Source organism: Condylostylus longicornis, unplaced genomic scaffold, assembly GCF_029603195.1.
Source record: "Condylostylus longicornis isolate FDR11 unplaced genomic scaffold, ASM2960319v2 ptg000119l, whole genome shotgun sequence".
In the NCBI taxonomy this organism is placed as follows: domain Eukaryota; kingdom Metazoa; phylum Arthropoda; class Insecta; order Diptera; family Dolichopodidae; genus Condylostylus; species Condylostylus longicornis.
Window position 1 is genome coordinate 243,140 of NW_026578087.1, and position 18,392 is coordinate 261,531.

At 26.3% G+C, this 18,392-nt stretch overlaps 1 protein-coding gene across 1 annotated transcript in view; it reads right to left on the minus strand.

Moving 5' to 3' along the window:
- LOC129614771 (alpha-tubulin N-acetyltransferase) overlaps positions 1–6,354 on the minus strand; it is a 41,832-nt gene extending 35,478 nt beyond the window's left edge. Inside the window, exons 1-2 of the mRNA XM_055529628.1 lie at positions 6,197–6,354; positions 5,970–6,125 (exon numbers count right to left, since the gene is read on the minus strand). Of these exons, the coding sequence (XP_055385603.1) occupies positions 5,970–6,125; positions 6,197–6,300 (260 nt within the window). The 5' untranslated portion in view covers positions 6,301–6,354. The remainder of the gene's footprint in view (positions 1–5,969; positions 6,126–6,196) is intronic.
- Positions 6,355–18,392: the final 12,038 nt, after the last annotated feature.

Here is an 18,392-nt window from a genome sequence, read left to right on the forward strand (position 1 = left end):
CCCAATAATGAAAGTTCACTTCACGAATTCTGACATTTCCCAAAAGTTGATCAATCCTCAAAATATTCAAAGTTATTTTTCATCAAAATCGGTTCAGGAAAGATCTCAGAATTTACTATTATTTACCCCTTATTTTATGCAATGCCCTTATTGTTCAATTGTCATTATTCTTCCAAACAATCTCTTGATATTTTAAAGTAGGGGAACAGTAATAAGGTTAATTGCATATTCTTTCCGCACATATCAAAATTATTATTGCACTAACATTACTCATCAGTAGATTAAAGTACACCCCACTTGGACTATTCGATCGCTATAAAACATCTATATTTAAATCGGAATATATAAATCATAATTATGAATGATTGCGTATAAATTTGATAGGTTTCAACTTTCATAAATAGTAATTTTGTTATTGTAATTTATTTAATCCATTTGTTTAATAAAATCTTTAAAATAGTTCATTTTGTATAGCACAATATAAATAATTTCATAGGTAAAGAACAAAACAACAAACAAATTCTAATAAACTTTAAATTACTCTATGATAAATGAGTTTTTAATAGGGAAACCTACTTTGAATAAAAAAAAACTACATAAAATTTTTCTACAATTTAATTTTCTTCAATATTTTTTAGTCGTATAGAATTCCCAACACAAATATTTTCAATATTTCTAATAATAATTTTGTTTTTCTGTATTTTGCTTTAAAAATTCAAAATATCCTTTTAGATTTTCCTTGTTATATTGTTGTTGGTCTTACAATATCCCTCTGTTTCAACTTAATATAGAATTGAATGGTTATGACCTAATTACTTCATTTTTTTTATAATATTCATTTTTATTTTATGCATACTTACATACAAACATAATACGAATTATAATGTAAATCTTCTGATTACATAAATTTGTAATATTATACAAAAAAGGTTTGCAAATAAAGAAAAGTAAAAATTAAAATTACGAATACACAGACGCGATCGGTGTATTTATGGTGCCATGAAATGTATAGGCTTGGTCTTTGTACCTTACTTTAATTTTTAAATATAATCGAAAATAAAAATTTCTCATATTATTGTAAATAGTGACCATTGAATGTTTGTTTAAAAAAAGGAATCAAGCTTCACTATGAAAAAAATACGTAGTGGGGGGGGACACTGATTGCACTGCACTATTTATTACCCAATTTGTAAAATCTACAGTCTACAGTATTCCACTTCTCATTGTTATTTCAACGTTAAGAACTAGACATTCAAGAAAAAATTCAGAGTTATGTTATTGTTTAACGGAGGTCATAATTGACAGAGTAGCGTTTATATAGATCCTAATTGTGAACATATTGCCATTGAAAGGTGATAAATTTACAAAACATATACCCATTGCCTCGCTTAACCAAAATTCATAATTTTGTAATTAAGTGAAATGAAATTAATAATTTTCTTGCAGAATAGATTGGCATAATTAAGACATTTTACCAAGAAATTAGAAATAATATTGTTAATGGTCACCCTATTTTGATTTAATTCTATTGTTTTAATAAACACTATGTATTCCAGCATGTTATTCTAGCATTTGTGGAAAAAATATGGAAAAAAAATTGTTTTCTATTCGCTACGAAAATTTTTTTTGTATTTATCAGAAAAAATAATTTCTAACCTAAAAGTGCTTATAGAAAAAACTTTTTTTAAAACATTTTTCATTAATGGTTGGAAAATTGAAATTATGCTTGACTTAGTCTATTGAATTATTTAACAAAAAACTATAAAAACAAAGAACGATCAGTAAAAATTTTATTAAAAGTGTAAAAGAGAAGAAATTATTTAAAACTTTCTTTTTCGTAATTTGAGATTTACGAAACACTATGTGTACATAAATGCATACCATCTTAAAGAACATTATCAAATCGAGTATCGCAACCCCGAACTATAAAATTAAATTTTCAGAAAAAAATATTCAAAAGTGATTAGAAATTTAACATATCGTAAGATTTAGTGTCTAAGAACAAATTTTCATTGTACTTATTTATTTAAAAGCGTTTAGTGATATTTTTTAAGTTCTTAGTAGCATTATTAGCGAAGATAAGCTATTCGTGATACGAGCTTAGATGAAATTTAAATGATTTATTTTTTACAGTTTTCATTCATGTAGGAATTTTATTTTGATGCAACTGTATTGGATAACTTACTAGATTCACCCTTGTTTGTTCTGTAATTTGTAGCAGTTCTTGTTGCTTTGCTATCCGTGATGATTGAAGATACTTTTTTAAAAATAAAAGCTCCTGCATTTATTACTGAGTTTATTATTTTTCTGTATTGTTTTCTGAGTTCGCCTACGTGACAATTCCAGTTTAATTCATTGTCATTTGTTAATGCAAGATATTTATAGGTTTTAACACTTTTAATGTCATTAGCATTTTATATCAAGCCTTTTTTATCAATTGTATTAAATATCATGTATTTTGTTCTAGGGGGATTCAAAGTCAATTCTTCATAAATACAAGGATTTTTTTGTTGTTAATTTTATTTTGCATATTGTTATAATTATCATCAGTGAGTTCCACATCTAAATCATCTGCATACATGTATATTTTACCATTGAGGGCAATATTGGCAATTTACATTTATGTAATACAAAAATAGCTTTCGCCCCAGTAAACATACCCCGAACTAACTAAACCACTGAAGTAATCTATATATTCAGCTTTACTTTTCATATTTCAGTATTTTGTGTATTATTTTCTGCTTCGAGATAGCTTACAAACCATTTAAATTCTGTTCTAGATACCACCTAGACAGTGTAATACTTTCAATAGATTATTTCGATATATTGAGTCAAGAACTTTTAACAGATCGAAAAATATTATGGCTAGCTCCGTTTTGGAATACAATTCCTTGTCAATATGAGTTATAAGATCAAATAACGTAGAAGTTCTGCTTGATTTGTTTTTGAAAACAGTATTGCCTTTCATACTTAATATAGCACGCTTTTCTATGTTGTAAAACTAAGTATTAACTAAAGTTGCAATTATTTTTGAGGCTATACCATCCTTACATATAAGAATAAATTTACTAATTTTACGGCAACCTGGAAAAGTACCAGATTAAAAAGTGTCTATGAGTGATAAGTGAAGAATGGAGTAATTTCTTTCTGACTTTCCTTGAATAATTTTTCTTGAATATTTTCATATCCTGATGGAACCTAAGTTTCGTATGAAACTTTTCATATTAGAAAAACTAATGATTTTAATTGTAGACTAATGATTGTAATATAAAGTAGAATACCTATAGTTTATTTATTTTTCCTCAATTTGCTTTATCTACCTTTCTACGATTAAGCAAAGCCATATATTTGAATATCATATAAAATTTCCTTTTTAAATTACTTTTCGCCATTCCAGTCATTGATTTATTGCCAAAATTGTTAGAGCACAAGTAGTTTACACCATCTTACACTACGATGTCACAATACATTTAATGTATAACAGCTATTACATAATGTCTATAATGTCAATTTATAAAATTCTTACACAATTTCCAAATATTTACTTTTATAGTATTAAATTACGAGCAAAATTATCAATATTTTTTCACCGATTTCCTATAAACACACAGAATTTCCCTTGACAATAAACCCTAATTCCCAAAAATAAGATTAAATTTCTATCTATATAATTTTATAAATTATAATAATAATTAATTAAGTAAATAGAAAAATAATACTTTAATAACAATAAAAATTTTTTTTGTCCTTCTCTTTTATTATTGACTTGTATTGTTTGGAATTGCCAAAAAGGCAAAGAGAAGTTAAATAAAAAAAAAATTTCTGTACTCTTATAGTTTTGTTTTGGTGTGGGAAACATAATTGACAAGTTGTCCTTTATTATCAAAATAGCATACCAATTGTAGACACTCATACAAAAAGGTAAAATCATTCTCGAATTACAATTATTTTTTGAAATTGAATTATTGTAAAAACATTAATAAATTTGGCGTTAAAATACAAGAATATCGATTTTGAAGAAAAAATTCGTATAGGCCTTTTCTAGTATAATAAAGCAGGAGTTGTCTTACAACCATTTTCTTTTCTCTTCCTTTTATATTTATTCAATATAAATGAATTTTCATATTCTATTACCATATATGGGTTGGGTATATTGTGTTTTACTACACACACACACTAATTATATTATGGTTTGGTTGTAATATTTAAATACTTTAATTGAATAGAGACTTGAAGGCGCCATCAAGGCCAATATTTTTTATTTCTGGTTTTCATTTCATTTCGAAAAAGTGTGTTTGAATTCCCATTATGTTTACATTTTATATACATACTTTATATGTGTAAAGCAACAGAATTCAAAAAACTATATGGAAAAACTGCCGAAAAACAAGAAAAACAAAAATATTAAAAAAAGAAATGACATTGAATAAAAGCGGTGCGTTATTTTCAATAAAAGGAAACTTATTTAATCGTTAAATAAAAATATACAAGGTGTATAATATTTATGTGTGTGTGTATAGACGACGTCATCATCTTTTATCGAATATTATTGAATATTATTATAAATTTGATTGAAATTATGCAAACGTAATATACAAAATATGGGCCTTTTAATGTCTCTGTTATATTAAAGAAGAATATGAAAAAATAAATTTCAAAAAGTAAAAAAAAGTTCAAAGGTTATACAAGAATAAGAAATATAGAGTGTAGTATTTTACAAAATATGCGTACATGAATGCGGTAAATGTATGCGTATTGCGTATAAATAGTTTAAAAAGATTATTACGTGGTCTTTATACAAGAAATTATTAATGTTTTTTTATTTTCTTTCTTTGATATTTCACTTGGCCACAGCGTTCCCACTTGGATACAATTGTATCCATTTGGATACATTTTTGCTTTAAATTTGAGCTTGGATACAAAGATACTCAAATCTGCTAAAATGCCGAAATTGGCTACATTTTAAAATTTTACTGAAATATGGATACATTTTTTTTCAAACACTAAATAAATATTACAAAACAGTTAAAATGCTGCTAATATTAAATCGCGAAGTTGCTTTATCATCAATAAATGTTATTTGCTGGCTATTCTAAGCAGGTTTCCGAATTTTTTATAAGAAAGTAAAAAAGATACTTTATTAACTGCCTCTTCCTGTATTCAAATTTAGAAAATTCATACAAGAACGTACCAAAAATATTTTAGTGTTAGCTAGATGTAATAGAAAATGCATTGGATGTACATATTTTTTAAAATTTGTCCGTTTTCATGGTCAATCGTCTTTACCGCATAGTTCAACAACTACAGAAGGCATATATGCGTATGTTTTTTCTGACCTTAACTTTCACATTTAAAATATAATAGAAGTTGTATGTGATTTCTTAAAGAATTTAGTATAAATAACAAAACTCATGTTGTGGAATGAAGCAAATTAATATTAATTATGGGTTAATTTGTACAAAATAAGAGACTTATTATAATAATGCTATTTTACGAGGTTGGATACATTTTGGATACATTTTTTTCTCGAAATTGGATACATTTTGTTTTTTCCGAGTGGGAACACTGCTTGGCCATCATATTGAAATAATTGGTTATTTTAGATTTTTTTCATTTTAAATTCATAAAAAAGGCGATTAAACGTGTTAGTTTTTTACATCAAAAATATTATAAGAACATTATGTAATTGGCGCTTAATTTATAACGTTTTCAAATGGTGATATTTGGGTAGGTTCTACATTTGATCAAGTTTAGTAAAATTTATTAAAACTGCTTTAATTTTTAATACTAATTATTAATCAGAGGATTAAAATCTCTAATCTTACTAATTTAATATGCAAATATTAATTAGATTATTAATTTAAATTAGAATTAAAGTTGAATATTTATAAAGTATTCATTATTTTAAAAAATAAAAAATTAATTGTGCGTAATTTAAAATATTTAATAATAATATTAATAATTCGTACCTTTTACCATCATCAACATCAACCAATAAATAAATTTTTTGATTTTCAGATTGACGTAATTTTTGTGCTGTTGTTACAGCTTTTGATAAACCCTGAGCTCTAGCTGAATTTTCACCTACGGTATTAATAATTTCTTGCATTTTTGTTGATGTATCTCTGGCATTGTACATATATAAAAAATATTTAATTAATATTTTATAACACATATTTAAAAATCTTTTACTTACAATGCCGATCTACGATCCCCACGAAAAGTATGTGGTAATAGATTAACTCCAACCCTTGCTATTGGTTGTGAGAAAATTGGTTTTAAATCAAATCTGAATTCCATTTTTTTCTCTTTATGTTTTCTGTTATGGTCTTCTTAAATTGAATTTATTGTATATATGTATGTATTTAAAAGCACACTTCAAAATGTTCGCACCAAATAATTTATTATTTCGATTTTTTTAACCAAAACTGAAAATAGAATTGAGAAAAAAAAGAAATACATTTTTAGAAAATCATTAATAATATTAAAGGATTAGCATACTTAGATTTATAAAAAAAAATTAATTAACAAATGAAAATTGATTAATTTTCAGAATTAAATATTCGAGTTAACAGAATTTACTGTATACAATATATGGACTCGAGCTAAAATAATAAAATTATTATTTACGTAAAAGGCAAATTGCTCTTTTTGTCTAGAAAATTAAGTTTTTTGAATTCCTTCAGATTTGCTGAGGATCCTCTTGTGACCTCGAGCAAATCAAGACATGAAAAAATTTTTTTAATATAACAATTTTTGCTGCCATTGTGTACCAGGTACAATGCATTATACGTAATGAGATGATAAACATTACTACTAATACTGCGCCATAACACTGACTCAAATATATACTACTGATCTGACATTATTGTCCACAATAATAATTAAATTATTTACTCATAAAAATTATTCAGCTATAATTTTGTTTACCCTTCAATAAAAATTACGCAATAATATTTTTTCCTTAAATTTTGAAATATTTAAATATTAAATTTAATAAAACAATAAAGAAAAGCAAAAACCAAAGAAAAAAGTATGAAGACTTCCGAAACAAATCATTGTGTTGCTGTCGTATACTACAATGAATGAATATCATTAAAAACAAATTTTTCCAAACGTTGTAATTACAATAATAATTTGCAATCATTCACTCAATTGTCAAAATATAAAAAAAAAATTTACTTGTAACACATACAAAAATATTTTCATCAATAACACCGGAAATTAGAAAAAAACTAAATGTCATAATTAAAGTAATAATCAAAATTTATGTATACCCGCTCACCCACTCATACTCATACATGTATGAATGTAGATTGATCATATAAGTATACAAAACTCACCACCCCCTATTCAATTTTTTGAATTGTCCACAATTTTTAGTCATAAGAAAAAAAATTTTTTTTTTTGTGCGTTTTTTTTTAATTTGGTTTTTTTTTTTTTCATTACCGACCAACATGTTACCGAGGTCAGTTACAATAACCAGTCAAAATTAAGTAACTGACCTTGTATGAACATTAATGTTGTGCTAGTAGGTTTCTTTTTTTCGGCTTTTGTTATTTTGAAGTGTTGTTTATTATGTTTTGTTCATTTTGCTATTGAATTGCATAAATTTTTGGTATATTATGCAGAGATCCTTGTTAAAATGGAAATTTTCTTTTAAATATTTATGATTGACTCATGCATATACAAAATAGCTAATGTGAAAATTTTGTATTTATTATGAAAAAATAATTAAAATATTAAGAAAAAAATTGCGTTACCAAACACGATAGGATTAATAATTCTCTAAATTCTATAGAAGAAATTAAATAACAAACTTGTAAATATGAACTTGTCCATAAATTATAAGTATGTACATGTATGTTCATACATGTATGAGAAAATATACAACTAAAGAATAAATTAAAACTTGTTTTTACCATGTGCGAATTAGATTTTTTATTTTTTTTAATTAAGTTCAAGTGGGTGTCGTGTTTTTTATTTCAAAATCAACTTTCTTATGCTTTTCTATAATATACGAGTATAGTAATATGAGGAAATAACCAGTTTAACAACGAAATTCTATAGTGGAAATTATATAATCTTATAATATTATTTATGGTTAAAATGAAATTGAAATTTTCTATAAAATTATAATTATATTTATTATCAATATTATTTACTATTTTGTTATACAAATATTGTATATGAGCAAGTACATAAATTCAATAAAAAATGAAACAGATTTTTAGCACATTTCCTATAAAATTGAAATAAATTATGCTTATTAATATTAATTTTACGTCCATTCGCTGAACCTGCTCACACAAAACTTCAACGTACTTTAAGAAAGAAAGCTGTAGTTCACATAAATTCAGTTGTCACAATGAAATATCTACTTCTACAAGAAAATTATGTCCTAATCGGCTCAATTAAAGACCTTCTATAAAACATAACAATGCCAGTATTTTTCACTTACCGTTTCGAATTAGCAAACACTTGTTAATTCACCTTGTTAACCTAATTGAAACCATACTTTTATTTCTTTATAATATTAAATCTTATTTTATTTTGTTATACTTCTAATAGTTTACAATTATCTGTCCATTTTTCGTATTTAAGCATTTTGCATGTCTTAACTGTGTGTATGACTGAATGTATAAGCAAAAAACGAAATTTTCCGAAATAATATTCTGGTCATATTACGAATAGTTGCTATTGCTTTATTATTAAATATTCAAGCTATATTTCATGCTAAATTGAATTTTTGTTATATATTAAATTTTAAAATTTTAGCTTGAATAAAATATTAATCAGACATTTTATGCAATTATTATAAAAAATTAAAACTATTCATTAATAGTTTCAGCTAAAATTAAAATCCTCTTATCGAACATTTATAATTTCTACAATTAGGTAATAATGAATTACAATTTTTTTTTTACTGATATTTTTATGTAATTTTGTCTACAATTCGAGTTAATTTCCATTTAAAGGTATATAAGTAAATATACTGTTTATTAAAATGAAACTTGAAGCAGTCATAATTAAGTTTTATTATAAACAATTTCACACTAATTGTTAATACACTTGAAAAATTACACGCTTTATGAGCTTCATTTTGTTTTTATGTCTATATTTTTTTATTATTTTTCTTCATTTTTCTTTATTTTAGAATTACATACATATTGTAATATCCTACTGTATTTCAATATTGACTTTTATATATATTATAGTCTTTAAAACAAAAACAATGTTCACAACAAAAAAAAATACAACGGAAATCTTTGCAATTATTCACCATAGTTTATACCATGTACACTTACAACACATTTTTATTGACAGTGAGTATGTGTGTATATACATTGAGTAAAATTTGTTAGGGTATTTAAAATTATTAAGAAACTTACAAGCAACAATAATGAATATTAAATTTTAAAGAAAATTGTTGATGCAATTGAATGCAAACCAATTTCCAATTTTTAAAATACGTAATATTAAGCATATTGAAAGAAAGCTTCCATAAATTTGGAATTCGCGCTTATATTCCGTGCGACTATACTTACCACTGTGCAAACAGTGGATAATAAAATACTAAATGAGAAACTTATTTCTGAGATGTTGTACATTGTATATTGTATATTTCAAAGGAATCGAATGGCTGCAGTGGCTCTTGGGGAAAAGTCCCTTAAACAGCCATTCACGATATTTATTGTAGTCCACATAATCCGGCCTACAATATCTCAGTTCCAATTATAAGGCTGAAGATATCTCCAAGAGAATTATGAGCGGCACTTTCCGAAAGCTTAGGAAACCATGTCCGAAAAAATTACGACTCTGGACAATAGCAAACAGTCGTGAAGGGTGTATATGCAGTGTTCGTTACTGCTCGCATTGAATATACAGCTCTCATAGAATTTTCTACAGCTAGTACCGATGGATATACTATATATAATCTGAAATTTAGTAGTGAAGTGACTAGTGAGTTTACTGTCTCTCTTTTCTATAATTTTAAGAAATTGAGAGTTAAGAGAAAAAAGATAATATTAATTCTTTATTATAAAGAATATATATGAGAGACTGCGGAGAGTAAGATTATTAAAATAATTAAAATCCAATGTGAATAGCAGAATATATTTTTATACAATATTTTTATTTGGCAGGAGAAATGCCATTTGAAAATTTAATTAATTTTTTAATATTCGGGGGAGAAATTTAAAAAAATTTAAAAGAAATTATTTAAAAAATTAAATTGAAACCTGTTCACTTAAATTATATGAAAATTTCCATTAAATTAAATTAAAAACTTTTTTTTAATTAAATAGAAATTTTAATAAATTTTTAAATTTTTGCTTTCTAATTTTTTAATCGTACAAGTTTATCTAGTGCGAAAAATAATTATACTTTACATAATTTTAGCTTTTAATATGCACAGAAATTTATTCATAATAAGTATATGATTAAAGTGCTCATTCTCTATAATAGATTTTTTAAAAACCAATTCAAATGTTGAAACCATAAGTATAACAAAAAGAAATTGTTTTTTAAATAAGTGAGTAAATTTATGTACGAAAAATAATGTAAAATAGTTTAGTGAACAAACAATATAAAATTATTCGTATTTGTAAGTATGCATACTAGACTTACATAAAATATTCAACAAAATCAACGAACTCTATCAAAAAAAAAACTTTTATATTTAAAAACAAAAATAAAATCTAATATAGTTAAAAGACAATTAAAAATAAGTAACTTCTATATTTTAATGAACTTCACAAAAGATTTTGTAATAGTGATAATGTTAAAACATAAAAGGAAATCTAATATAAGTTTGTATGGAAGAAGAAAAAGTAAAAAAAAAAATAATAATAATAATACGGAAAAGCAAAACTAATTTAGATTTCTTTCTCATATTATAAAAAATACACACAGAAAAAAAAACACAACGAAAAAACAATTGCATTACCGCTGTTATGGCGCACAACTAAAAGAAAGTTGCACAAGTTAATTTCACTTTCAATCTAATTTGGTTGAAGTTTTTTTTTTTCATTTTCTCTCCCCTTTTTGTTTTTTTCTACGTTTTTTCCGTTAAAATAATAAAAATGTTTTATTTTTGTTCACCGCAAAGGTTACTTTCAAAGAAAATTTGTGTACCTATAAAAAAAGTACCTATTTTCTGATTTTTTAATTTTTGAATCTGAAAACCAAAAACCATTTATGTATGTATGTATGTAGTGCACGTAAAAGCAAAGCCTAGGTAAGCGAGATAAGAAAAACCTTGTGTTTTTTTTTCCATTTTCATTAGAAAGAAACCTTTTTAATCATGATTTTAATTTTTCTTTTTTTTTTTTTTTGATCGAAAAAGACGAATGCGTTACAGTTACATGAAAGTTTTTTATTGTTTTATTTTTTAACATCTACTGTTGTAAATGTTATGTATATTGTTGTAATTTGAGGTTGGCGTACTTATGAATATGATATGTTTATGCTTATTGCTTTTGTTACTACTCGTATACCACATAATTATAATTATATAGATGAATTTTTTTTGGTTTTCAGTTTTTTTTTGTTTCTTTTCTTTAAAATTTAATCATTCATGTGATTTTTATCGTCTGTTATGCGTGCTGAACAAAAGCTACAGCTAGCTAACGGTTTAAATAAAAAAATTTTCAGAAAATTTATAAGAAAGACTTAAAATTATACTTTTAAATCTCAAGTAAACTATATAACTTAAAAAAGTATGGTAGGTGGTTGGGCCTAATAGAACGGCCTGATGGCTCCATGACTGAGAACGGAAAGCAGACGTTGGAGCTTATGGGGTCAACGCACTTTCCTGACTCGAAGATTCTTCGGAATCACTCAAATGCGGTCATTGAACCGAGGGCATCCTGGCCCAGGAGGGGCGACTGGCAACGATCCCGTCTAGTCTTCACGATGCTGCCATAGATTGGCTGTTTTCTCTTTCAGGTCCTTAAAATCTCCAGGTGATGACGGGATACCAACAGAGCACTGTTGGAAATTTTTCGTGCCAGCTATGCGTGGGGTTACATCCCTCAGGCATGGAGGGTGGCTAAAGTGACGTATATTCCGAAGGCGGGTAAGCGACCAAGCAACCACCCAAGGTCTTTCCGTCCAATGTGCCTTACTTCTTTTTTATTGATAGTGGCCCGGAGGGGATCTGGGGCTGACTTTGTGCAGCCGCTGCCTTTCTGCGGTCTGCCTTCTTCCGCCGTGGGGGCCAGGCTTGCCTGCCTGTTCGCGGCGGACTGGCGGGACACGAAAGGGTGCGGTCATGCGAAGGTGTTTCTTTCGGCGTGCTGCAACGGATTCACCGTAGAGTTGCTGGGGATGAGCGGGAGCCGGGTTCGCACTATTGCGAATTTTTTCACGGGGCACTGCCCAGTAAAGTATCACCTGCATAGGCTGGGAAAGTCCGGCTCCCCCCTGTGCAGATTTTGTGGGGGTGGCGATGAGGCTGCCGTGCACATTCTCTGCGACTGTCCGGCACTGGCTGTTCGGCGCCGCAATTGTCTTGGACATAGGTCCTTAAGTGTTCGGGAACTATTATCGGAACTCCCTTAGGGATATCTCCAGTTTTGTGGTTGGGACGGGGATATTATAGACGGGGGCGTGGGGAGGCTACAATAAGTCAAGAATGGCTGCGGTGGCTTGGGGGGGTTACTCCCGTCCCACTCGGTTCCCTTAAAACTTACATCTACATCTACAAACTATATAACTTTAAATGTGTGCTCTTATGCTGGAATTCGTACGAAATTCGAATTCTGCAAATTTGTTTCTTTAAATCCGTGCGAAACTCTATATGTATAAAATGAATCGGAATTTATTCTGTACGACTGCAAAAATTTTTGTTTAATTTTAACATCATAACTCGTATACGCTACAACCGGTATTTATAAGTAATTTTTCGGTGCCTAAATGAATAATGTTATGATTTTGAGCTCCTTTATAAGTTGTTTATGTAATATGGATACTAAATGTAATACTATTACTATAATGTAACAATTATTTTCAACACTATTTCAATGTATAATTTTAATTACATATGTAAATTAAAAAAGTTCACATAATTAATAAAATCATGAATGGAAAAAAATAAGTGTACACATTTCATGCATATTTTTATTTTAAAAAATTATATGTTTTAAAAGAATGTAAAGTACATAAATATATACATAAGTATGATGAAATTCAATATTCAAAAATATTGTCTAACTAATCAAATTTCATCTTCATTTAATGATATTAATTCCCTCCTACAGATACATTATACATGATACATAATTGCAAAATTGATAAACGTAATTAAAAATATGGATAGAATGGGTATTCATGGGATCGATGTGCTAACAATATATTTAATTGCATGTATGTATGTATGTAGATGTTGCCTTAATTATTATATTGTTATACAATATAATAATTATTATAAATAGTATTATAATTTTATGCTAAAATAATTATAATTTAATGCTATATAAAATGTTAAACGAAAATTTTATGCGATATTAGAATAAAAATTTTACAAAATATTCATTATGAAAATAATTTTGTCTTTCTATATTAAAATGTATTTTAAAAATAAATATGATGAAATAGTGAAAAGCTGCCGCAATATTCTTAATATTCTTTTCTTTAGTGTCACGAAAATAAAATATAATGATAGAAAAAATGTGACTTTCTGATAGCACAGGTATTCAAATAATAAAAAGTTTTAATTATAAAAACAACAAAGAAAATATGATTAATTAATGACAACTTTAGGATAACAAGCTGTTAAAAAAAAATATTGTAGTAAATAATTTCGAAATATATGTATATGTGTTTTCTTGACTGCATTGAAACAAAAATAATTTTAAAATTTACAATAAATGACTATATGTGGGAGCAGACCTTGTTGCAGTTGCTGAAAGAATGACAAACGGAATGAATTATGAGGAGTGCGGTAATCGTGGTGTTCGGAACTTATAAGTATAAGGCGCTGTAGACGCCTGCAATACATTGTCCCCTATGGGATTTATTGCTCTTAGTTAAAAGCAATGATAATTTAACTACTAACCCCACAAATAGTTCATAGATAATTAGTTTCAAGGTATGTATATATCAGTTAAACAAATATACATACAAATAATTAATATAATTGAAAGGAAGGCGTAGGATCCCGAGAATAAAATAAAGCCAGAAAATAAAGTAAATTCAAATTCAATATAATCTATATATACAGTAAAAACAATAAATACTAACATTAAGTGTCAGTAATTATCAAAAGTAAATGAAAAAGAAAAGGGAAACAGTGGAAAGATGCAAAGCAACAGCAGATATTCCGGGCCACAAACTATCAACAAGATACTCGTAGCTCCCATCCAGGCTCCGCAATACAAAACTAAAATGGAACCGAAGTTATAAAATTCACATATACATTAGTAGGCCAAATTCCACAACAAAAGCAAAAATTGAATAGCATTTTGGATGAAATTCCAAATTCATCACGCCCGTTTAAATTTCATTTAAAGTACAAAGTTAAGTAATTTTTATTATATTTTACTCACTACTTCTTATATTTAAAATACACGTATATTTTAAGAAAACAAAATCTATCGTGATTACACAAATTTTCATTCATTATCATGAAAAAAAATTAATTACTTACCTACATAATGTACTCTTAATAATAAAATGTTATATAAAACATTTTCGTATATAGAATTTAGGTTGTACACACATTTAAAATCGCGAACACACGCAATTTTTCCTAACATTTCCTAACTGTTTTATTTCTAAATTTAATGTTCTTACATTCATTAATAACACGCTTTGTACACTCATAAAGCATATCTTGAAAAAAAAAAAATTTTTTTTAACAAATAACAAAATTTTAAAATAATTTTCTTAAAAAATTTTCTTAAAAAATTATTTCGGCTGTTTGAATGTTTGAAGAAAATTTCAATTTTAAATTATACAACTACAATATTAAAAACTTGAGCACATTCACTGTAGATGTCGAACACATTTGAAATGTCGAAAAAAATTTACAATACATAATTATAATTATTCTTATTTCTATTACGATAATTTAAAAATTTTATAATAAATCACTTGAGTAATTTGTCAGAAATGTGCTTGTTCCAAAACCTTAATGTTATAATTACACATTTTTCCTTTCTTAGAAGGACAAGTACAGATTAAAATGTTTAAAATTTTATACTCGTTCGAGCTTCTTTTTTTTTGCAAAAAATTCAAATGAAATTTTCGGCATTATAAAGATTGTAAAATTTAATCATTTAAATTTATTGTACGTATAGGCTTCTTAACTTATATCTTAATTATGTTGCAAAAATTTAATTAACTTTATTACAAGTAAGTACGGGATTTTTTTTAATTTTATTCTATTTTTGTTTGACATGGGTGCGGGTCATGACTTTGCAATGCTATTATCTAAAATAAAATTAGCATGTTAGATGATATTTAAGCCCTTTAATACATAATGAAATGAATATTTAAAATAATAAGAAAAATTATCTAAAAATTTTTCATATTAAAAAATTGTTGAAAATTATATTTAATGGAAGAGAACCAATTATATGTTTTAAGAAACGGAATAATCTCTTGATACTTACACGCAGAGAATAAACCTTGAAAGAAAAGAATTTTATATAAGTAAAATGAAATTAATTTTTAATTATAAAATGTCATCGTAAATTTTAAAGTGAAGAATAATGTATAAGAGTGCAAAATACAACGCACGTTCACAATAAATTTTAACAAATTAATTCATAGTTATTTTTTTAATTAAATAATTAAAACCAAGAATTAATCACTTTAATATTAATGTTTTAATACAAATTTGTTAAATAAAATGCTTTTGTTTCATTTAGTTTCATCAACAACTAGTTTGAATTGAACATCATTATCAAACACTGAAAACACCGAAGAGAAACTTTTAAAACAAGAAGTATAACGAACTATATTAACCTTTGACAAAGTAATAACAATAAGTTTACGAAATTAGGGATTAATTTATATAAGTACTCCTATAACAAATGGAAGTGTTAAGCACACCTACTTGTATGACAAAATAGAGAATGAAATGACAACTGAAATATAATTATTCTCACTAAATTCAAAACTGCAAATTCGAATTAATAAAAATTACAATCATACAAACTTAATAGTCATTGATTTGTTATAAAACAAAATTTTAATCAAAATTAACTGAAGCGTATAAGAAAACTTGCAAAATCTTATACTGTCATCTTTATAAAAAGAGAACAAAACAAAAAACAATTCTCTTAATTTTCACGCTTGAATGTTTAACCTTTCAACTTTAACCTTCAATTTGAAATGTCATACTGTCATATTGTATTTCTATAACCTAACACTTTTATTGAACAAGCATTTTATAAACACAATGATTGCACATTTTAGCTATTTTTTTTCCTATTTCATTATCATTAAACTAAAAATTTTTCTTTTTTTAAGACTTTATGACAATTTGAAAAATAAAGAAGATTTTTTAAATTTTTTTTTAATAAATTTTTGTTATTGAAATTCAATAAAAGGGTAGGGTTCAGAGTTCAACTCATCGAAATTAAATCAAGAACAAGTAAAAGTGCTGTCAAAGATCTTAATCGACTGAATTGTATCTCTCTTTCCTTTGTAGCCGAAACCGTTGTCGGAAGTAGTTCAATTATAACAGCAGCCGTCCTTGATCGAAAACATAAAATTTTAAAGATAATTATCAATTTGAAAGATAATTAGTGGTGATTGCTTTATTCATTTTTGAGTGATGGTGCAATCCGACGAACTGACACTTCTAAATCAACGCAGGATTGTCAGCTGAAGAAGAATATATACACATGTTTCAAGTGGTTAAAATTTCCATACCAAAGTTAACATGCTCTTGACTTAGTTGCAGAATATAACAATAAGCTTACTTAGGTTCTGTCAGATTTAGACGCCAACAACCAACACTTTATTGACATGTGTGGAATGCAAGTGAATTTGTAAGATTTTATTTGGAATGGCAATCAAAACTGAAGTAATCTTAACCGGTATTTATAGAGAAAGTACAACTTATCTTCAATATAAGTAAGTACATAATTTTAGTTGACTTCATTTGAAAAAAATAATTACAATAAATTTTATTGTTTATTTTACAGAATAATTTTTTACTATTCTACTATGGGGAAAATCGACATCCGAACAACGTTACTAAGTTATTGGAAATGTAGATATAACACGATTCGTCCGCCTACAAAAAACAATTTACTAGAGGTGTTTGCATCGACCATCAGTCATCGACTGCAACTGATAATTTTCCGATTAAAATTTTTTGGAAGATCGCCTAATATTATATTTTTCGAGCATTTTACACAAAACTTCGACCCTATACACCCAACATTTACATTAAATTATATTTGACAAATTCGCATATGCATATTCTCTTTTAACAAGCGAGAACACACTTTAGAAAAAAACAATATTCTATTTTCATATGTATGTGAGTATGTACATTATTTTTTAATATCATATGTCATAATTGTTGCATAATTTTAGGATTTAAGCAAAAACTAAGGAGTAATAAGCAAAGTGAAGAAATTATATACAATTATGAAAGTGGATGAATTATGATCAGCTAAGACAGACATTCAAGGTTCCCTTTTTGCTTTCAGAAGCTTTAAATTTAAAAAAAAAAATTAGTTACCTAAAATAGAAATTATTCTAGTTTTAAAGTATTATTTTACCTATTCCATTTATGTTAATTAAAATTGTATTAAATTATCACATTCTTTGAAATATTCTCATATAAAAATGTAAGAGTCATTCTTAATATTTATTCAATTAAATTTGCAATATTTTAATTTTATTTGATGAACATTTCAACAAAAATATAATATAAATTTCTATATTTGTACAAGTTAAAATGCAAACCATTCATGTACATGTGTATATACAGTTTAATATGTATAAATTTTAGATCTCATGAATTTAATTAACACTTAAATTAGCGATGTGTTAAACTTATTGTTTTTACAAAAAAACACTCATAAAGTAGATGTATATGGTTATGTAAGTAAATAGAAATAATAAACATCAATTTAAAAAGTGTAAATAATAAATTTAATATGTTTAAAAAGCTTAAATTATATTTGCACAAAAACATACACGTATGTTTTGAACTTATTTGCAAAAATTTACTAAAAATAGTCTTACAATTTACTTATATATGTAGCTACTATACTACTACGCACAAAACTTGTTATTGTCATTGCTAATTTCTCTATCTAAATGATAAGAATAAAAGATAAAATAATTCTAATTTAGATGTTTGTATGTCCAGATATACCTACTATATTCCCCTTATATATGAGATTCTTATATATAAACACACT